Source organism: Choloepus didactylus, chromosome 8 (assembly GCF_015220235.1).
Source record: "Choloepus didactylus isolate mChoDid1 chromosome 8, mChoDid1.pri, whole genome shotgun sequence".
Taxonomy (NCBI): domain Eukaryota; kingdom Metazoa; phylum Chordata; class Mammalia; order Pilosa; family Megalonychidae; genus Choloepus; species Choloepus didactylus.
This window is the reverse complement of record NC_051314.1, coordinates 68,933,289-68,948,650: the sequence shown is the minus strand read 5'-3', so window position 1 is coordinate 68,948,650 and position 15,362 is coordinate 68,933,289. Positions and strand designations below refer to the sequence as shown.

The 15,362-nt window shown below is 38.2% G+C and overlaps 1 protein-coding gene across 1 annotated transcript; it reads right to left on the bottom strand.

Annotated features, from left to right (window-relative positions):
* Positions 1–1,793: 1,793 nt before the first annotated feature.
* On the bottom strand, positions 1,794–5,726 carry LOC119542667 (cytochrome c-like). Its single transcript, XM_037847382.1, has 2 exons — positions 5,506–5,726; positions 1,794–1,944 (listed from the first exon to the last, which is right to left on the bottom strand). The coding sequence occupies exons 1-2, from the start codon at positions 5,724–5,726 to the stop codon at positions 1,794–1,796; spliced, it is 372 nt and encodes a 123-aa protein (XP_037703310.1).
* Positions 5,727–15,362: the final 9,636 nt, after the last annotated feature.

Below are 15,362 nucleotides of genomic sequence, written 5' to 3'. Positions count from 1 at the left end.
TAAATAATCATAATCACCCCCTAAATCCTGACTTCTTGGATATGTACAGAAGCACAAAACACCATGCTGTCCTAGAGAAATATTCACATGGAGTAGGGGCTACCAGCACACACAAACCCATTAAATAATAAAGGGCTGCCTATGATTGACTACCATTAAATAAATGCTATACATATTCAGGGACAAGAACATTCACTGTGGCCTGATGTGACAAGTAAAGACTCAAGATAGAGGAAGAATTTGAGCTTGGCTCTATAAAAGAAGTAGGATTTGACATTTCATTTGCTCGGTAGTCACTGAGCTCTTACTATTTGTGTATCAGTTTTCAAGGAGATTTTCAGGATAGGAAGAAACTGACAGGGTTTCTGCTTTTGGAGGGTTTGCACCCAGAAAGTGATGTGATATGAGAGCCAAGGAGTTCAAAACAAAATACACAGGGATTTAAGGTAGGTGAGAGTGCTTCTTGTGGGATAGATGATGTGGTACATTGAATTATGTACATTCATTTAGACATGTTTTAAATCTTAATCCACATTCCTGTGGGTAAGATTGTAGGTAGGATCTCTTGAAGATGTTATTTTAAATTAAGGTGTGGCCCAACTGAATAACGTTGTACCTTTATCTAGATTACTAGAGTCCTTTATAAGCAAAAGAAATTCAGAAATAGTGAGGCTCTAGAAGCCCAGAGAAGGCAGAAGAGAAAGGAAAGGGCATCCCATGTGACCCAAGGTGGGTACAGGCCAAGGAACCATAAGGATCACCAGCAGTCTACTCCAGAACGGTACAGATTTTGGGGAGAAAGCATTGCCTTGTTGACATGTGGATTTTGGACTTTTCCTAGCCTCAAAACTGTGTACCAATAACTTTTCATTCTTTAAACCAACCCATTGTGTATTATTTGTCATAGCAGCTCAGGAAACCTAAGACAAATGGTAAGAGATTTCAACTGAGCTGATATTTGAGCTTGGACTCAAGTGAAGAGTAGGATTTGGACTTAGGGAAACTGGGGCAAGCAAAAGAGCATTTGTAGGTAGGAGGAACATCTTGAGGAAAGGCAAGGCATTAAACCATAAGACATTCAGGAAAAATGAGTTACCTGAAGGGGAATAATGAAGCCGGAGATAGGTGGTGAGTGTGGTGGGTATTAAATGACTTTTTGTATATGTGGAAAATGGTTTGATATGAGGAGCGAGGTGATCAAAGCTATTAAGCAAGAAGGGAAGAGAGCCCAGGACAGAACTTTGAGGAACTCCAAATTATAAAGAGTGAATAGAAGAGAAGGAAGAAGAGAAGAAACAGCTAGAGAAGTGGGAAAAAAACCTGGATGCAACTGTACCTCTGAAACGATGGGGAAGAACATTTCAAGAGTGAGCGGTCAACAGACAGTTCAGACAAACCGAGGGCTAAAACCATACCTGTGGTGTTCCGGGATGGCGCGCGTGGATGGAGGCGGGCAGAGACAGGCCACTGAGTCTGCGCCGTGCGTGATGCGGCAGAGCCGCCAGAGACCGCCCTGGCTGGGGGAGGTGAAGGCCGCGGGCCCTGCCCTGGCCGTGAGAGCAGTGTGCGCTCCTGAGGTCCTCACAGCGGAAGCTTTTCGCTGGACGCTTTCCTGCCCGCTCCACGGGCCTGCAGGAGCCCTGTCGGTTCCTACCAGCGGCCCCACAGGGCCAGGGGCTGCCTGGGTTCCCCCGCCCAGACTCCTCACAGAGGGCGCGCGCCCGAGCCCATCCGCGCCCCCGGCTCCTAGGAGCCTCAGTCAGTGAAGCTCGTGCAGACCCTCAAGCCTTGCCTCAGGCGCAGGCCCCTTGGCCGCCACGCTGTACCGGCTGGACGTCGATAGCCACCTCGCTCACTGCTTGGCGGAAAGTCAGAAGACGTGGCGTGGTGAATACCAACCCGAGAAAATCCGCCTTCTCTGGCACGTCGTCTTCCTCGCTGAGCCTGTGTCACGGCTTGGACAGAGCAGGGTCCCGGTTTCGTTCTTGCTAGCTGGAGTGGCTTCCCTTCTTTATTGAAATGTGTACATTCAAAATGGTACGTTGGAAAACAAAATAAAAATATCTTTGGAATTTGTCTAATGAAGGTTATTGGTGCTCTTGGCAAATTGGGTGATAGGGACCAAATTGGAATAGATTGATTTGTGATTGGTAGTTGAGGAAGTTAAGACAAAATTTACATAGCCTACCAGCCCTCCATGTTTGGATGTAAAGGCAGTGGTTAAAGATAGAGTAGGAACTGGAGGAGGAGGTGAGGTTGAAGGAGGTTATTATTATGTGTAAATGGGAGAAACTTCAGCAGGTTTGGAAGGCCATGGGAAGAGTCTAGTTGGGAAGCAATTTTGACTGTAAAAGAGAAACGTGAGATAATTGATAACATTTGTTTCATGAGAAGAGTTTTGACTGTGGTGTACATAGGTTGGGATTCAAAGCACAGATAAAAGGAGGAAGGAGAGTGCCTCTGTTGTAACAGGAAGAAAGAAGGATGGGTTAATTGGCAGGAAGATGAAAGCAACCCTATCTAATAAGTTTTCTTTTATCGGTGAAGTAGAAAGAAAGGTCATCTGCTGGGAAGGAGGAGGGGAGAGGAGATCACAGCTTTGAGGAGAGGGGAGACTTTTGAAAATATTGTGGAAAGTGGGAGGTGGGTTGACCTGAGAAATGTAGCAGTATTGCTTCAGTGTGGATGGCTTATTGAGTCTGGTAATGAAGTTATATCGTTACTTTCTTCAGCAGCAGCAGAGAAAGCTGATAGTTTTGCCTAACTGGTGCTACTAAAAGACAGAGAGAATAAGGAGAATGGTTAAGAAGGCAAATGAAGAGAAAAAGATGCTGATTGATAGATATGGTGAAAGCTAAAGGTGCAGTTGACTTGGAGATTCCAATAAGGTCAAAGCATGGTTGAGTAATAACAATTGATAATGATAAATTGATGGAAAGAAAGGAGACATATCAGAGAGGAGGAATGTTTGAATTAGATGAATTAGGTAGAGCACATATGGCAAAGCTCTGACCCTTAAGAGTGGATGATTTTGGAGATGGGGAGGTCAAGGAACGAAGACAGGTCTGGAGAGTAGACAAAGACTCAACCAAATGCCAGAGCCTTCAGTGGATGAAGGAGAGTGGGTAGGCTGTCAGTAGATGGCAAAAAGAGGAGATGGTAGGTTGGTATAACCAAGTGGCCTGGACCTCAAAGGAGCAGAGTTTTTAATAAGAGGGAGTAGGACTAAGGTTGTAGGATAAAAAACCGTCACCCCTTGAGAAGACTATAAGGGAGGTCATATCTTTAGAAAAGAGCCTGGAGACGAGAAAGTGTAGGAAACAGCCAGAGAAGAAACTGAAGAAGAAAAAAAAGACATGTTCTGGTCCAGAGGGCATAGGAAAATAATTAGAAGTTGGCTGAGAGGCAGGGGATAGGGTCTGGACAAGAATGGACAAAACATTCTGGGGATAATGATGTTGTAAAGGACGATGTCTTGGGGTTCTTCAACTTGAGCACTGATTTATATTCATACTGGGATGAGAGCTGGTGAATAGCATTTTCAGTCTTTCTGGTAAGGGTGAGTAATGAGCCTAGTGATGGGAGATGGTAGATACAGAAACTGCAGATTCACACACTGATTTTGATGTCTCATTTCATTTATATTTTGAGCATACATTGTCTCAGGATCTAATTGTGTCACGCCCAATGCTAGGCACTGAGGATATATATAAAGATGAACTGAGTGGGTTTTTATTCTTGACAAGGTCTCAGTCTAATGGAGGAGATAACTAATTACAACATTGTGGCTAAGTAGCATCTTAGAAGTATTTTAAAGTGTAATTTGGGCACAGAGGAGGAGAGCACTGAGGTGCCTGAGTGTGACTGAGAACAGAGGAGTCTGATAAGACACAGGTTACAAGCTGTATAACCATCCACTTTCCGAAAGGGGCCCCCACCCGCATAGTAGAGACCTCTACTTACCATTCCAGGAAGACAGTTCTGGAATGTTAATGGCCATCCTTTTTAATCCATCACATCATTCATATAACAGCCTTGCCTAATTCGAAGTTTCCTTTAATATATTTAAAGCACTTTCAATATTTTCTCCTTTTCTGCCAGGGAATTCACAGCTGTAAATTAATTCCATTCCTGACCATCTTGACTGCTTCTATTCATTTTGCTGTAATCCAATGTTTCTCAAACATGAAGTGTTTCAGAATCACCTGGAGGGCTTGTTGAAACAAATATGGCTGAGCCCCACCCCCATAGTTTTTCATTCAGTGGGTCTGGGGTGGAGCCTGAGATTTGACATTTTTTTGTAATTTCCCAGGTGATGCTGAGGCTGTTGGTCCAGGGTACACATTTTGAGAACCACACTGTGAGCAGATTGTTAAGGCCCACGCCCCGGCAGGCCTTACTTTTCAACCCCAAAGTTTCCACATATGCACCAACCATTATAACTAGTTAAGGGGGTCTCTAAGGAAGGAAACATATCCTAGGCTTCTAAAAATAAAATCTTTCACTGTCCCTTTCACTGCCCCAATAGCTATACCTTGGTCTATTTAATCATTTCACATACTTTTCTAGAAATGACCAGTTTGGGGAGGATGTGATACTTGAACTGAACCTTAAAGGTTCAATAGGTGTTGAGCAGAATGACAAAAGGTATTCCAGGGGAAGGGAGCAGTTTGTGTGAAACCTGGAGGAGCCTAGGATTCAGAGGATTACAGTAGTTCTCTATTACCCAGAGCAGCATGTGAGGAATAAGTAGAGGAATCACGCTGGAGAAGATTGTGTAGGGAACATGGGCCTGGGTTTTAGACAAATTTTTTTGAAAGTGTTATTCATTCCTTACTTTATATTATACATGAACCACACTGAAATGCCTTTCGTTAAAAGGCAACATTTCAGATACAGGTAATTTTAATTAGATTGAAATAGACCAAAAAGATAAAGTGAATATAGAATCTTCAGCCCCTGTCTTCAGCTGACAAATGCCAGTTGAAACCCAGCTGAATTTTACTTTGTTCTATGAGATGGTGATTTCCCTAGTATTTGAGTATATTCAGATTGCCAGTTATATAAATCTAAATATAAAACCAGTCTCCTATAGGTTGTGATTGGCATTCACCATCTTTGTGAAAAGCTGAACATTACTAATCCAACCTAGCCTTGTGTCCAGTCATATCTTTAGAAAGGGAAAATGATAGCACTTACTGAACCAGAATTATTATCAAAATTCAAAAAGCTAGATCATACTCATTTAACTACAAGCCAATCTTACTTAACCAGGGATTGTCCAACAAAAATATTCTATCAGCCATTCATGATCTGAATTCTGGCATATAAGATCACTTTAAATATAGTACATATAAAAACAGTCACAAGACTTTTCTGTTTTGTAATAAATAAAGCAGTAGCTAACTATGACTAATTAGTAGTTTTTCGAAATAAGCTATCAATTCCTCCCTTCCTACCTTCTTCTAAATGCCAGCAAAGATCATTTTTATTCCAGGGATGTACTTCTTGGGATTCTCCAAATACTCCATCAGTATCTCCTCTCCCCAAGTGGTGCCTTTGCTCTTGTTGGCATCTCTGTAAGAGAATCCAGGGCCCTGACCTATCTTCTGCACAAACAGACCAGGCAGATTTGGTCCAGTCTTCTGCTTGCTTCCCTTTTCCACAGTGTGGCACCAGGCACATTCCTGAACAAAAATCTTCTTGCCCTTCTCAGTATCACCCATTTCTAATTCATTCTCTTGTCATGCGTGATAAAAAGGTGCCAACTCAGAAACCAGGTGTCCTGCTCTTTTGTTTTAGAGAATTTTGAATATCATGAAGAAGAGGATTTTTTTTTAATGGAAGTATCTTTTTTTTTTTAAGTAATTGTGATACTAAATTATTTTAATACTAGAAAAAGTAAAAAGCAAATGGACCTGATTTTTGTAGAATTAAAACCAACTGAAATATAAACACAGAAGATGGGTAAATTGAGATAAAAATAATTAGCTTTATTGTGGTGAAAACTAGACTGGATTATGAGGCTTTTCTAGGTAGGAAGCAAGATGACCTACTTAATTTTGCACCCTAGAATTAAACTTACCCACCTAGTCATGGACCATGTTGGATAACCCAAGGTTTCCCCCCAGGGGCAGAACTGAACCGCTTTCTCCACCAGCAGGGCCGAGACTAGGGTGAGGCAAGTGAGACACAAGTGCACAAAATCCAAGGAGGCACTCACTCTCAGAGTTGTTCAAGTGCATGTTCAGCCTGTTAGATTTGAAAGTAGAGGTGAGAGGAAGGTGCTGAGACAATATTCCTAATTCCTCCTCCTAACCTCATTAAGCCAAAGGGAAGAGGAGTGAATGAGGATAGAAGAAGAGTCCTAGATATTAATATGACAGAAGTCTTCCCTCTGGAAATATTAGGATGGGGAGGCATGTTCTCCCTAATAATAACTACTCTTAATATGTCCTATTTATCCTTATTGAATATCTTTTTTTACATGAGTAATATGATACATATATACTGTTCGGTAGCCCTGCTTTTAATTTAATTTATAGTGGGCTTTAATCCACTTCTAGTACACCTTGACCAACCTCTTTAATGGCTGCACAGTACACACAGTAGTCGTAGTAAGGTTTTACCATAATTTAATCAAATTTCTATTTGTGGATAGTGTCTTCCATTTTTTGCATTAATGTAAGTAATAATTAAAGAATATCCTTTTGGTTAAGAATGTGGGTCTTGAGTCAAATCTCCCTTCTGCTACTTAGTAGCTTACCTCTCTGTGCCTTAGTTTTTCCCTCTGGGGGATTAAGATTTTATTACTTATGTCAGAGGGTTGATGTGAAGATTAAATGAGTTAATGTGCTGAGTTGAGAAGAGCCTGGCCCAGACCAACATTCAGTCATTTGTTAGCGTAATAACAGCAGCAGCAATGACGGTGTGCTGGTTTGAATCTATTATGTACCCCACAAAAGCCGTGTTCTTTTAATCCAGTCTTGTGGGTGCGGACCTATTGTGGGTGGGACCTTTTGATTAGGGTGTTTCCATGGAGATATGACCCACCCCATTATGGGTGGGACCTTTTGATTAGATTATTTCAATGAAGATGTGACACCCCCCCCCCCCATTCAAGGTGGGTCTTAGTTTACTGGCATCCTCTATGAGAGGATAAAAGGCAGAGATATTTTGAAGACAGCTCAGAGATACTTAGAGAGAAAACGCCTGGAGACATTTTGGAGACAGCCATTGAATCCAGAACCAGGAGAGAAGCTAAGAGATGGAATCCAGAGTTTGCCCTGGAGAAGCTAAGAGAGGACCTCTGGATATTTAGAGACAGAAATGCCCTGGGAGAAACAAACAGAAGGACCCAGAGAAGTTAAGACAGAAGCCGAGAGACGTTTTGGAGAAAATTATTTTGAAACCCTAACCTGGGAGAGAAGAACCAGCAGATGTCGCCATATGCCCTTCCTTATGACAGAGGAACCCCAGATACGTTCAGTGAAGGTATCCTCTTGTTGATGCCTTAGTTTTGACACTTCTATGGCCTTAGAACTGTAAATTTGTATTCTAATAAACCCTCTCTATAAAAGCCAATCCATTTCTGGTATTTTGTATTCTGGCACCTTTAGCGAACCAGAAGAGAGGGCCATAATATCCTCACATATTTGTTCTATTATTTCATTAATATAACTTCCTAGAAGTGACCAAAGATTGAGCACATTTTAAAGGCCTTTGTTAATTATTACAGAAAACTCATGGGGAAGAGTTTCATTTAATATAGTAGGACACTGCTTCTCAAACATTTTCATTGACGTTCCCAAAAATATGGAAGAGTCAAAATATATACTTTCAAAGTAGTTTGGGAGCTAGTGATCTTTAAGTCTGCCACAAAATATCTTGGAATTCTCAAGTTTTATCTTAAAAATTAACGAGAATTTGTATTCTGTTCCTAAATACATCTGTGATGTTTTGGTAAAAAATAGCATGTCAAATGAGCCATTAAGAAGATAAATTGAAAATTGTCCCCCAAGATTTTCTAGTAAAGCTGACCCTTTAGGAAGAAATACCACATTTAACTGTGGTGTCAGGTACCTCTTGGGCCATTTCTATGTGCCCCAGTTATGGCAGTGGGAACTGATGGCTTTAAACACGAGTGACTTGACCAAAGAGTTGTTTACAGAATTAATCTGTTAATGGTGATGATACAGACCCTAAAAATCAGGGCTTAGCCCCCAGCTTTGCAGGTACACAAACTTATTATAAGTGCATGCATGCACATGTGTGTGTGTTTGCTTAAGTTATCAGTTAAGTAATTCTATCTCATTCACTCCATAAACTGAGTTCACCAAGTCTTGCCTAATTTCTTTTCTTATAGTGAAATCCTGCATTAAAATATTTTTTCAGAGGTGGTAATAAATAGTTCCCAGGTCTGAGGATCCTATGAACAGTTGTTGTCAAGAATCTAACAGATGAGGTAAGCAGCTGTCTTTTGGAATGCCAGCTGAGTTGTCCATTACACTTGGACAACTCACAACTGGATCCCACTAAGATTATGTCCAAAGTGAAGGTGTCTTTGTGCATTGGGAGTGTCAAGGAAAAGAGGAAGAATTCAGTAATTAAAGCCAATAGGAGCTGATAGAACTAAGGGGATCAAGCGTCAAAAAAAGAATCATGTAAATATGGACTGTAGGCTTTATGTAAATGTTAAATTTCTTGAACTTGATAGCTGTACCTATTAAGGTAGTTACATAGTGAGTGTCCTTGTTCTTAGGAAATGTACCTGGAAGAGTTAAGCAATGGAGGAGCATGATGTATGCAACCTACTCTCAAATGTTTAGATGATAGATAGATAGATAGACAGACAGAATAGTATAATAAATGTGGCAAAATGCTATAAGTTGGTAAATGTGGGCTTCTGGGTGAGGCGGCTTGGTGGAATTCTGTGTATTGATTTGTATTGTTTTTTCAACTTTCCTGTAAGTTTGAAGTTATTTCAAAATAAAAATGTAAAAAAAAAAAAAAAAAGATAAGTTAAAAAGTAGAACCCACAGAGAAGATTTTGGAGAGACTCATGTCAAAATAAAGATGTCCTAGTACTGTTTTCCTCAGCATCAAGTTGGCATAACTATGTATGGAAACCATAAGTACTATTTCTAAATACTCTTAAAATCTAAGGATGACTGTCCTAGGGATATTTATATTGATAGCATCGTCTAAATCTTTCATGGTTTAACTGTGTCTGTTGTGATTTTTCCTTGAGGTTGCTCTGTGAGATAAAGCAAAACGCCCATCTTTTTTATGCCTTTATTTTGTTAATTTTTTCACATACCTTTCAGTTGTAGGTGTGGTCAGGATTCATAAATTTATATTTATAGCTCTCTTTGAAAGCTTCTAGGCAGACATTGCAGACTTGGGCATCTCATTCAAAGCATTTAAACTTGGTTCTGATATGATTCCTTCTTATATCCTTGTGAGCTGATAGAGTAATTACAATCCACCAGTGAGAACCCCTTGAGGACTAGCACATAATAGGTACTGATGAAAAAATGAATGAGTGTTTATTTTACATTAGAGAAAAATGAGACAGCCATGAAGTGATCTTCTACTTCCATGGTAAATCTCTGAGTATATTAATGACCATTATTATGTGACTTGAATTTCAGCCCTGAGTAATTTAAAGTAACTCAAGTTTAATCATTAATCCAATAGCCAATATTATATCTAGAACTAAAACTTGACAAAAATGTTAGTATTCCTAAGGCCTAAGCTTGAAGTATCTCCTTTTTAGTACCCTTCATTCAGCACTGCTTAGGCTTGCTTACCAAATTGTTATTTTATATGTCAATAACATATTCATGGTACTTTAAGGTCACCTAGAATGGTCACTCAGTGCTTGGTCGCTCCTTATCTGCTACATAATGTGCCTTTGAATAACTACTGAATAATTGTTTCCATAGAAACATGAAATAAGTTATTAAGTGTATCTGTGTTGTATTAAAAGTCTGCAAGTTATATGATCATCTCCTACAATTAGTAAATAGTATGATCAATAGGATTTTCTCTTGAATAAAGAGAAACAACCATAAAAGAACTGGTTTTAGACTCTAAAAGGACTGATAAACTCATTTTAGACAACTTTGGTAGCTCTGGGAATTCAGGTAGAAAAGTCAGTAAAACTTAGTAGTTCTTTTATGAAGTCAATAAACCATACATATTAATTAACTTTAGCACTAATAGTAATACAGAGTTCAAACTGTATTCAAACTACTATTCAGATTACTATTGAGATTCAACAAAATATTAGTACCTACTCCATGACATACTTTCTTATAAGTTGATTTGTTTAAGCTACAAAACTGCTAATTACTACAAGCTATTGGTTTTCAGGTACAAGTGTGCCTACACAAAGCCTATTTTCTTTCTGAGAAGTTTGATTTTTGCAATGCTTGTTTCCATTAATGATTATGATTATGTTTTTACCGAGAACAATAGAAGAAGCCAATTCAGTGAAATATTAGCTATTCAGGACCTCATGGAAACTACCACCTCTAAATTGTTCAGTTTTTTTAAAATTTAATTTTATTGATATTGTTCACATACCATACAATCATCCAAAGATCCAAAGTGCATAGTCAGTTGCCCATGGTACCATCATACAGCTGTGCATCCATCCCCACAATTAAATTTTTTTTCAATTTTTAGGACATTTAGGAATTTTCAATTTTTAGGACATTTAGGAATTTTTAGGACATTTAGGAAAGAAAGACAAAAAAACAAGAAGAAAACTCAAATTCTCCCATGCCCCTAACCATCCCACCTCCATTATTGACTCATAGTATTGGTATAGTACATTTGTTACTGTTGATGAAAGAATGTTAAAATACTGCTAACTGTGGTACATAGTTTGCAATAGGTATATTTTTCCCTATATACCCCTCTGTTATTAACTTCTAGTTGTAGTATCAAACATTTGTTCTAGTTCATGAAAGAGATTTCTAATATTTGTACAGTTTATCACGGACATTGTCCATCACAAGATTCACTGTTTTATACATTCCCATATTGTAACCTCCAACTTTCCTTCTGGTGACATATGTGACTCTGAGCTTCCTCTTTCCACCACATTCACACACTGTTACACTGTTAGTTATGCTCACAAAAACATGCTACTGTCACCTCTGTCCATTTCCAAACACTGAAGTTCAATCTGGTTAAACATTCTGCTCATAATAAGCAACTGCTCTCCATTCTTTAGCCTCATTCTGTATCCTGGTAACTTATATTTCATGTCTATGAGTTTACATATTCTAATTAGTTCCTATCAGTGAGACCATACAATATTTATCCTTATGTGTCTGACTTATTTCACTCAATATAGTGCTCTCAAGGTTTCTTCATCAACCTATTTTTTTTTAAAGATGGTTTTGTTCACACACCATACATTCCATCCTAAGTAAACAATTGATGATTCCCTGTGTAATCATGTATTTATGCATTCACTAGCATCACCACTGTCTATATAAGGACATCTCCATTTCTTCCACAAAGAGGGAGGAAGAGTCAAAGAAGGTAGAGAGACAAAAGAAAAAGAAAAAAATATCACAGCTAAAAAGCAACAAAAGGAAAGATAGAATTAAACTAAAGTAGAATGAAAGAGTCAGATAACATCACCAATGACAAGAGTCCCCCTCTTATAGGCATTTAGCTTTGGTATATTGCCTTTGTTACATTAAAGGAAGCATAATACAATGTTTCTGTTAATTATAGTCTCTGGTTTGCATTGATTGTATTTTTCCCCCAATACCACCCTATTTTTAACAGCTTGCAAGGTTGACATTCATTTGTTCTCCCTCATGTAGAAACATATTTGCACATTTTATCACAATTATTGAGCACTCTAGGTTTTACTGAGTTATACAGTCCCAGTCTTTATCTTTCCTCTTTCCTTCTGGTGTCCCATATGCTCCTAACCTTCCTCTTTCAACCGTAGTCACAGTCATCTTTGTTTAGTGTACTTACATTGCTGTGCTATCATCCCCCAAAATTGTGTTCCAAACCTCTCAGTCCTGTGTTTTCCTATCTGTCTGTAGTGCTCCCTTTAGTATTTCCGGTATAGCAGGTATCTTCTTCACAAACTCTGTCATTGTCTATTTGTCAGAGAATATTTTAAGCTCTTCCTCATATTTAAAGGACAGTCTTGCTGGTTATAGGATTCTTGATTGGCGGTTTTTCTCTTTCAGTATCTTAAATATATCACACCACTTCCGTCTTGCCTCCATTATTTCTACTGAGAAATCCACACATAGTCTTATCAAGCTTCTTTTGTATGTGATGGATCGCTTTTCTCTTGCTGCTTTCAGGATTCTCTCTTTGTCTTTGAAGTTTGATGATCTGATTATTAAGTGTCTTGGCTTAGGCCTATCCAGAGCTATTCTGTTTGGAGTATGCTGCGCTTCTTGGGTCTCTAATTGTATGTCTTTCATAAGAGATGGGAAATTTTCATTGATTATTTCCTCTATTATTGCCTCTGCGCCTTTTCCCTTCTCTTCTCCTTCTGGGACACCCATGACATGTACATTCATGCATTTCATGTTATTCAGTTCCCTGAGTCGTTGCTCATATTTTTCCATTTTTTTCCCTATCTGTTCTTTTGTCTGTAGATTTCAGGTGTCTTGTTCACTGGTCCCTGAGTGTTTTCTTCTGCGTCTTGAGATCTGCTGTTGTATGTCTCCATTATGTCTTTCATCTCTTGTGTTGTGCCTTTCATTTCCATAGATTCTTCCAGTTGTTTTTTCAAACTTTCGATTTCTACCTTATGTGTACCCAGTGTTTTCTTTATAGCATTCATCTCTTTTGCCATAACTTCCCTAAACTTTTTGAATTGATTTAGCATTAGTTGTTTCAATTCTTTTGTCTCAGTTGAAGTGTAAGTTTGTTCCTTTGACTGGGCCACTCCTCTCTATGCCGCCATCTTCTTCCATCTCTGCATTAGTTTTATCCCATGCATTTTGTTATGGTGTGTTTTCATTTTCATTCAGTTACATATTTTCTAATTTCACATGTGATTTTTTCTTTGACCCAAGGGTTGTTTAGAAATGTGTTAATCTCCAAATATTTGGGAATTTTCCACTTTTTTCCTCATCTTGATTTTTAATTAAATTCCTTTGCAATTGGAAAGTATGCTTTAATTCTTTTGAATATACAGTATTGAGATTTGTTTTATGACATGGCATATGCTCTATCCTGGAGAATGTTCCACATGCACTTAAAAAATAATGTATTTTACTATTGTTGAAAGGAGTATTCTGTAAATGTCATTTAGATCCAATCTGTTGATAATGTTCAAGTCTTCTTTCTATATCTTTCTTGAATTTCAATCTATTTATTCTGTCAATTATTGAAAGAGGTATATTAAAGTCTCCAACAATTTTTAATATTGTCAATTTTTGCTCCATGTATTTTGAGGCTCTGGTGTTAGGTACATACACATTTATAATTTTTATATCTTCCTGAAGAACTGATAGGTTATCATTGTGCAATGTTCCTCTTTGTCTCTAGTAATATTTCTTATGTTAAAGTCCATTTTGTCTGATGCTAATATAGTTACTCTAGCTCTCTTGTGGTTGCTCTTTGCATGGTATATCCTTTTTCTACCCTTTTATTTGCAGTCTTTTGTATTGCTGCATCTAAAGTGTGTTTCTTGTAGCGAGCATTTCCTATTTCTGTCCCCACCACCCACTCTTCTATAGCCATTAGTTTCCTTTCTGTTCCTTGAACATATTTCATGCCCTTACTCTTCTAGCTTGACACTCTTCCCTCATATATCCACATAGATTGTTCCTTCACAGATTTTAAATCCCTGCTTAAATGTCATCTAATCAGATAGGTTTTTTTTCTGACACTTCAGTTTAAAATAGCATCCATGCCCCTGTCACTCTTTATTCTTATTCCAGTTTCATTATTTTCTTCACAGCCTTATTACCAGCTGTCATATTATGTATTTATTAACTCATTTATTTATTTTGTCTTTCTCCCACCTGGAAGATAAGTGCCATGAAAGCAGGACTTTGTTTTGTTATTTCCTGCATTTCTAGATTAGAACAATGCTTAGCAAACAGTAGGCATTTATAAATTCTTGTAGAGCAAATGAATAAATGAATGAATGAATTATAGTTTGGCTTTAACACACTTTCAGATCAAATACTTAATCAAAAGAAAGGCAGTTAAAAATATTTATTATCCATGACATGCTCCAGAAGTCAGGGTATATTTTTCTTCCTCTTAGAATTGTTCTTTCAAAACCTGAAAACTTGAAATTCATGTCATTTAATTGAAATTCATATTTAAAATCTATTTTTAACATCAGTAACAAGGTCATGCTTGTAATTTTAGAATTTCAATGGATTAGTGGTATTACAAGGTTTGTATGAACCTGTCATTTGCTATAAGAATAGAATAAGCAACCTTTTCTTCAAGATAAATTGGAGTCTTTGTTCTGCTCTTTAGAAAATGGGAAGTATAAAGACAATGATGCCCACACATCAGATGTGATTTACTTGTCACTTTAAGGAGGAAACATTCAGAGAGTGAAGCAGTTCCAAGGACAGTAGTCATGGCATATCAGAATACTAAGAAAAACATTGCTGGGTATTGCTGGGGAAAGAACATCCTCCTCTTTTTTCAGTTGCACCCTTTCATACTTCTGCCAACACTGAAGGAGTTGATAATGTACATTTCAAAGCGTAGGTCATTCATAAGTCTTCATATTACTTTCTCTCTACAAAAGCAGAGAGAATAACACAACAAAGACCCAGATGTCTGTCACCTATAAATAACATTTATCAAGATTTTACTGCATTTACTTCATCTATCCCTTTCTGTTTTTTTGTTGAAACATTTTAAACAATTCCCAATCCTCATACATCTCCAGAAAATATGGACATTTTCCTACAACTACAATGCCATTACCACAGCTAACAAAATTAGCAGCCCTGGTACTATCAAAGAATCAGTCCTATTCAAATTTCCCCAGTTGCTCCAAAACATCATTGTTACAATGGATTTGTTCAAATCGGTATCTAAAGTCAGAAACTGATTTTGGAAAATAGCTCATGCTAGGGAGAAATTATTTTGAATATAGAAATTTGAAAACGTTTACATTGTTATATGATTTTGTGCTGAAGGTAATGTAAGCACTTCACACTTAAAAAATACCACATTTGCACTCTTAACTTGGTTGGGCATCTCTCTTCTGGCCATGTTCCACTGTGCTGCCACAGATGCCTTTGCTGGCCCTCTGTGGAATGCCTGCTGTGCTCAGATGCGATGGGTTTGCCCTCTCTCTGGCTTTAAGTGAGAAAAGCTTGCCCTGC

What these genes read in the sequence shown, in the direction of transcription:
- LOC119542667 (XM_037847382.1), bottom strand. Translation starts at nt 5,726, where the DNA reads ATGGGTGATACTGAGAAGGGCAAGAAGATTTTTGTTCAGGAATGTGCC. An exon ending in TATTTGGAGAATCCCAAGAA is followed by an intron (nt 1,945 to 5,505) that starts GTACATCCCTGG and finishes GCCGTGACACAG; the next exon opens with GCTCAGCGAGGAAGACGACG.